The sequence below is a fragment of the Sinocyclocheilus rhinocerous genome, unplaced genomic scaffold, assembly GCF_001515625.1.
Source record: "Sinocyclocheilus rhinocerous isolate Xijiao unplaced genomic scaffold, SAMN03320098_v1.1 scaffold2451, whole genome shotgun sequence".
NCBI classification, from domain to species: Eukaryota; Metazoa; Chordata; class Actinopteri; order Cypriniformes; family Cyprinidae; genus Sinocyclocheilus; species Sinocyclocheilus rhinocerous.
In genome coordinates, this window is record NW_015631753.1 from 970 (window position 1) to 8,332 (window position 7,363).

Here is a 7,363-nt window from a genome sequence, read left to right on the forward strand (position 1 = left end):
TCCTTCTGCTGGGATCAAAATAATCTTTTTTTGTTTTGTTTTTTGGATCAAAAGTATCCCAATCTTACTAAATGAATGACACAAATTGAGGATTTAATCTCAGTCAAAACCAAGATTTTGTGGATTTTGTGATCTAATCCGAATTCAGAATCCCGAATTAAGAAACAACCCATTTTCAAGATTTGATCCAATTCGATGACCAAAATCCGATCAGATTACTTTTGAACAACTGGCCTCTGGATTTCAGACATTCTTAAAAATAATGATTCTTTACCATCAATAGTTCCATGAAAAACCTTTAACATCCATGGAACCTTTCCAGTCCACAAAAGGTAGTGGGAAAGGTACTTCAGATTATTATATTATATTAAGTTAAATAAATGGTTCTTTTAAGCACTGTTAACAGAAAGATTCTTTGGGGAACCCTAAATGGTTCTTCTATTGCAATGCTATGAAAATCCTCTTTTGGAACCTTTATTTTAAAGAGTGTACAGAGTTAAGCTTATACAGTATTGAGAACACTTTACTACAGTTAATATCAGTGATTTCTTCAAGTTTGAATTATTATTAAGGATATCCTCTAGTCTAGATCCTCACACTCTTTTATTAACCACAAGTAAAGCTGGAATAAAACTCTATTATGCTATTAAGCTGCTTTAGATTTCTTCACCCCTTCTGCGTGATACTACTGTACCTGCATTCCTGTTTTAAACCCCGTAAAATCATAAAATCAAGGTGTCGCAATAACTGTAACTGTTTTCTTGTTCGCTGATTTTTTACTCTGCTTCCTGTTAATCGTATCTGCGATAAGTTTTGCGCCCGCTCCTCCTGCAAGAGTTGCACCTCCTGTGATTAAAGCTGCAGGTAGTGCCAATCCAGTTCCCGCTGCCAGTGCTACACCTCCAATCACTCCTCCTACACCTGCTCCCACCAAGGCTCCCATTTTAGCAGTCTTGACAAGTCTCTTTTGTTCATCCTTCCTTATTTTTATCTCCTCTTCTTGCCTTAATCTCTTGTCCTCCTCTCTCTGCCTCTCTTCTTCTTCCCAGATTTTCCTTTGAGCTTCCTGGTACATCTGATTTGTGTAATGCTCTCGTCTGTTGTCCTTCACCATTGTGTCTATCTTCCATAACAGCTTACTAACCTGTGCTTGATTTTCATTTGTGTTATCAAAAACCTGATAACCAGCTTTACACTGTTTGATTAGCTCATTCATCTGCTTGTTTGTTGTCAGAAACTCCTCTATAGATGTTTTCAACTGATCCCCTCTAGTAAAAAGAATGATGGTGTAATGTAAAGCATCTTCTCCAAAGTTCTCCTGAATCCATTTTACTGTGTTCTTCTCCTCAACTGTGAATCTCACATCCAGTCTGATGACCAGTAGAAACACATGAGGACCAGGAAGAGACATTTCTACACATCTCACTACTTCATCCTTCAGGTCTTGTTCACGCATTGATGTGTCACACACCCCTGGAGTGTCAATCACTGAGATAATTCTACCTTCTAGCCTCCGCTGATACTGTTGGCATTTTCCAGTCACAGATTCAGAACAAAATTCTTCTTTAAAAGCTTTTTGTCCCAGGATGGTGTTTCCTGTTGCGTTCTTTCCAGCTCCAGTTTTCCCCACCATCACAATTCTGAGATCTGACATGATTGAAGAAGATAACTTGTGTAAACAAATGCAATATGCATTATAATTAATTGATTTGCCCACTATTTTTATGTCCAAGTTTTTTTCTGTCATGGTGTCAATGACTGTGAATTCAAGCAACAGACATTGGAGATTTCTAAAGTTAATTTATTACAATTACTTTATTTGCCTCAGTAATGTCAATATAACGTGTCACATAGCCTATGATTGTCAACAGTAATGTTTTTATGAATAGATGTGACATACACAAAGTAGTGAATTCTTTGGTTCTGGGTCAAGATATATTTAAATGTGCAAAATATAAACATCAGAAGCACACCACAGTAGGCAACTTTACATGTCAAGTTGTGCATGTAAATAAAATAAAAATGGCAAAAACTCAGTCTCAGTGAATTATTTATCAAACAGCACCCTGGGTTTACTTTAAAAAAGTAGTTCACTTCCAGAACAAAAATGTACAGATAATGTACTCACACCCTTGTCATCCAAGATGTTCATGTCTTTCTTTCTTCAGTCGTAAAGAAATTATGTTTTTTTCATGACAGTTAGGGTATGTCGAATCTCATCCCATCTCATTTTCTCCTCCAACTTCAAAATCGTCCTACATCGCTGCAGAAGCACCGACCCAGTGTTTACAAAGTGAACATGCAAAGAAGGTCGGTCGTCCTTTACAAAAAAAAAAAAAACGGAAAAACAGCGATGTAGGACGATTTTGAATTTGGAGGAGAAAATGAGATGTCATGAACCGGAAAAAACAGAGTTCACGCAGAGCTAGACAAGACAAGCATTTGAGGTTAAAAAGTATATAAATTATAAATTTTATTAGAAAATAACAGATTGTTTCGCTAGATAAGACCCTTCTTCCTCAGCTGGCATCATTTAGAGCTCTTTGATGCTGCATTTTGGAAGTTCAAACTCGGGGGCACCATAGAAGTCCATTATATGGAGAGAAATCTGAAATGTTTTCCTCAAAAAAACATAATTTCTTTACGACTGAAGAAAAAAAGACATGAACATCTTAGATGACAAGGGGGTGAGTACATTATCTGTAAATGTTTGTTCTGGAAGTGAACTACTCCTTTAAGGGGCATATTTTAAAGGGACATTTGAGGAAAATATAGACAATAATAAAATAGACAGTTTTCTAGATTCTCACCTGCTTGGGTGTTTCTCAGAGCCCATTTTCCTATCCTGCTTATTTTCCAGCTTTCTGTTTGTTTCTGGATCACATTTACTTCTGCCATTTGTTCATATGAGAATTTCACTGATCTTACTAATGATCCACTATCACCCACTTTAACATTCTTGCATTCTTGAAAAACCCATTCTTCATCTTCATGAGTTTTCTTTGTTTTTCTCACATGAGAAATTAGAGTTTCCTTTTCTGGTTCGATCACAGTATGTGTTATGTTTTCCTGTATTACACTTTTAAATGTCTTCCACACGGTTTTACTTGCTCTTGTTTTGTCTCTTTCTTTGCGTTTTCTTGGGTCCTCCTTTTTTCTTCCGGTTTTTGCATTACTTTTTTAATCTTTGTTGGGGACTTTAAGTAAACGTCAGTATTGTAATGCTGGTCATAATTCTGTTTGACTATTTCATCAATCTTCTGTAGAAGCTTTGAGATGTGAGTTCGGTTAATTTCATTTATACTGTTGATTGCATGATATTTATCTCTGCAGTGTCTGACTAGCTCCTGAAATTTTGTACTAAGCATAAAGACCATCCATTCTTTGCTGGACATTCGTTCTCTTCCAATGAACAGAACAAGGGTGAACTTAAAAGCCTGTGGTCCAAAGTTCTCCTCAATTTGTTTCATAAGGTTCCTCTCCCCCTCTTTCATGCTCTCCAGGTTGATCATCAGCAGAAACACATGAGGACCAGGGTGACAGAGAGAAGCACTCCTTATCATTTCATGATGCAGTTCTTCATCAGTCAGTTCAGTGGTGAAGAATCCCGGAGTGTCAATGACTGAGATGATTCTGTCCTCTACTCTTCCTCTCTGTATCTCACTCACTCTGGTTCTGGTCTCTTTAAAAGCCTTTCTGCCCAGTATTAAATTTCCTGTTGCACTCTTTCCAACACCAGAAACACCCAGCAGCACAATTCTCAGCTCAGGTGAGTGAAATGTTCTCTCGGATTCTGCATGAAGATATAAAACAGTCACTCAGGTGTGGCCTTTCCTAAAACAAGAGCTACAGCATTTCTCACACACAAGTAATAGCTTGTAGGTAGTTATAAGGGGGTTTTGGTTCAACGATGCTGGAAGATGATGTACCGTGAGGCCAATAAACATCATATTTCCAAATACAAACAAACTCAAAGTTCACATTGCATAAATACAAAATGGGCCATTTTGAAAACCATTTTGTATAGAAATGCTGGGATACATGAACTATATCTCGCTGTAACTTCATGTAAATTATTTATCTATTTATCCATATTTATCTATGAATTTATCTTATTTAAATACAAAATTACAGCACCTTTTTAAATCATACTGCAAATGTACATCTTTACATGTAAACAACATATATAGGCCTATAGCCCATGTCAGATCCATATTTATTGACATAATGACAGTGTTTTTTCCTTTTCTCCTTTTCACTGAATTTTGGTCAATTTGTTACAGTGTTTCAATAATAAATTTCAAATTTAGCTTTTTGAAAGGGCAGGAAACACTGCAATAGACTTGCAGGTGAGAGTTCTGTCCTTTTAAGTTGTACTTACAAGCTAATTAAAATAAGATACAAACGTATACAAGTGCATAAAAGTACTCAAACATACTGTACAATAAGCACTGTTTGCTGTATGTAGAAAATGTAGCTTACCTGCATATCTTGGGGGTGTTTTATAATACCAGCAATCTGCAGTCTCCATGTTGAACTTCTAAACCCACAACAAACATTCCCTGAAAAAGCAATAAGAATACTGTAGCTGTAAGGTGTTTTATTCAAAGCCAGCTATTTACTCTCCAGTGTTGTTGTCTAATGTGTGTTGTGTAATGTCACCAAAATTCATTGTGTGAATATTTGCATGTGAGCTTGACTTCTTAACCACAATCCGGTACATTGCTTTTAACCACAAAGTTTCTTTTCTTCTGTAACAGCTTTGTAAGCATGTGTCACTGTTGGCTTAACAAGTATTATTTGTAGTATTTTAGATCATTGATATACCTATAGTATATACTTTTATTTTATACCTACTTATATTTGTACATAATGTATATAGCTGCATGAAATAGAGTTGATAGTTACTGTATGCAACAGCTGTAAAACCCTAATTTCAACAATGAAACCAAGATAAATCATGTTGCATTTCCACTGTTAATGTGATAACACAACCAAAAACAAACAAATAAATACATAATAATAATTTTTAAAAGACTTGCATTTTTAGGCAAGATATATTTAACTGGTTGAACATTCTTGTTCTGTGCTTCTGGATTGATCTGGTATGTGCACCTCTTGTGGTTCAGTGCCCACAAGTTGCTAAGAAGCAACTGTTTCTGATCCTCACACCGAAACAGCACATATTAAGTACAAATATGTGCTAAATATGGGAATCCTATATAGTACTTTAGATTTTTGGCCATTTTTATTTGTAATAAACCTCTGGTACTGATATTATCCGAACTTATCCGAAGATTTATCTCTTGTGTGCAGCAGAACTAGCATAATTTCCCTTTCAAGAGAGACAGGATGTGGCACTTGTGTTTTTACATTTTGCTCAAAAAAAGTCCTTATAAGCACTAGTGTTGCAGTCCTTATAAGGACTGTTTTAATTTTAGTTTTAGTCTAGTCTTTGTGTGAAACTGTCATTTTAGTTTTTATTAGTTTTAGTCACGTTCATACTCTTTTTAGTCTAGTCAAGTTTTAGTCAACTAAAAGTCTGAGCATGACTGAGCAAACTGATGACATTTAGTCTAGTTTTAGTCGACGAAAACTGATGACATTTAGTCTAGTTTTAGTCGACGAAAACTGATGTTTAGTCTCTTTTTAGTAATGCAATTCTATTTAACCTAGTCAATATAGTATAAGTACCTAGTAGTATAGACGTTTTCGTCACGTGATAAAGGTTCGTTGATGACGATATTTATTCATAATTTTCGTTGACGAAAGCAACACTAATAAGCACCAAAACTTATATTATATTAAATCCTTCAATCCCAGCCATCAGTGTCTCCAGTGATATAATTTTTTAGGAAATATGGATACGGAATTTCTGTTTTTTTAGTTATTGCTGAATAGGAGTCTTCAATATGAGTCTCCAATTTTTACAATACTTTTCACTAAATCTTTCGTTTGAGCCATATTCATTTATTGCACTTTTTGAAGTAAGTGATCCTGATCTGGCATGTACTGTGTAACGGGGCGAACGAGACGTGAGATGTGCGGATCCATGTGCAAGGCTTTATTTCCAAGACGTGGTCATATAACAGGCATGGGTCAAACAATGGCAAACAGGTACAACACAGGCAAGACAAAGAGTAATCCTAGGACAAGCGTGGGTCTTCGATCGGCGAACCGAATCCAGAGGGCTTGAAAAAAGGGGTAATCCGTAAACACAAACAATAGTCCAGACAGGGGCAAACAGAGTCTAAACGGCAAGACGATAGGGCAATCCGAAATACACAGGCAAAGATCTTCACACAGGAAAACAGGCAAGGCAAGACTAGACTAAACTATGAACTATGAACTAGACTGGGAACTGGCTCCGTAGAGTAGCTACCGCTAGAAGAGTGATAAATGCTAAACAATACTCGGCAGTGAGAGAGAGGAATGCTGCGTTCAAGTCCTCCTGGGACATTCGTACTTACGAGTTGACAAGTTGTAATTACGATGTCAGGTGCATTCAAGTCAGTTTAGTCGGCACAAGATGGTGGTGTACCTTCTTTTAATAAATTACAAGAAAATACAACAGGGTCTGCTTAGTTTTACTTGGATTTCAGCTGCGTAACAAGAATTAAGTTTAAAGGACAACTAAACTATCAATTTAAACAAAAATTTACCATCAACTACAGACGTTCCATCCATCGATTCCGCCATGTTTCTCATTGACACGCCCCCAACTCGGAAACTCGGGGCTTAAAGAAAATTTCGAGTTTCCCACTCGTAATAACGACTTTGTGGTGGCGTTCATGTGCATTCAACTCGTAAATACGATCTATCCGACATGACTTGAACGCACCAGAAGTCCATGGCTTATGTAGGGTGTGTGATTGGCTGCAGCCGTGTGTGTAATCAGAGTGAAATGGATTGTGGGAACTGAAGACCAGGGTGAGTGTGACAGTCTGTGTAGTGTGAGAGTCAATGTGGTGGATAATGACCTGTGGTGAACAAACGGAAGTTCATAGACCGGATTCGTGACATACTGAGGGGTGTACAAATCATTATAATTGTGGGGGCATGCCCCTATTGCTTTTAGAAATTACTATATTTGTTCTCGTCTTCCTAAAAAACATTTAAAATGGCACTGTATTGTGATGAGAGGCTGATCAGATTTAAAATGTATCATCCCCCCCACCCCACCCCCCATGCCTGTGCAATACCTACACTTGTGGTCTTTGTACTTACCTACTGTAATGCAAGCAGGGACGAGATGGTGTGAGAATCCAAATGCAATCACAGATTTATTAGAAAAACACTAACATTGAAAATCCAAACAAGCAAGGCAAACAGGGACACTGTACACAGGAAGAGGGCAAAGAGG

At 37.0% G+C, this 7,363-nt stretch overlaps 1 protein-coding gene across 1 annotated transcript; it reads right to left on the bottom strand.

Annotated features, from left to right (window-relative positions):
- Positions 1-843: 843 nt before the first annotated feature.
- Positions 844-4,531, bottom strand: LOC107741982 (GTPase IMAP family member 5-like; the record flags this gene model as incomplete). The annotated part of the gene is made up of 3 exons (XM_016554811.1): positions 4,483-4,531; positions 3,177-3,793; positions 844-1,669 (listed from the first exon to the last, which is right to left on the bottom strand). Coding segments are annotated over exons 1-3 (1,492 nt in total), but the record flags the coding sequence as incomplete, so codon positions are not given.
- Positions 4,532-7,363: the final 2,832 nt, after the last annotated feature.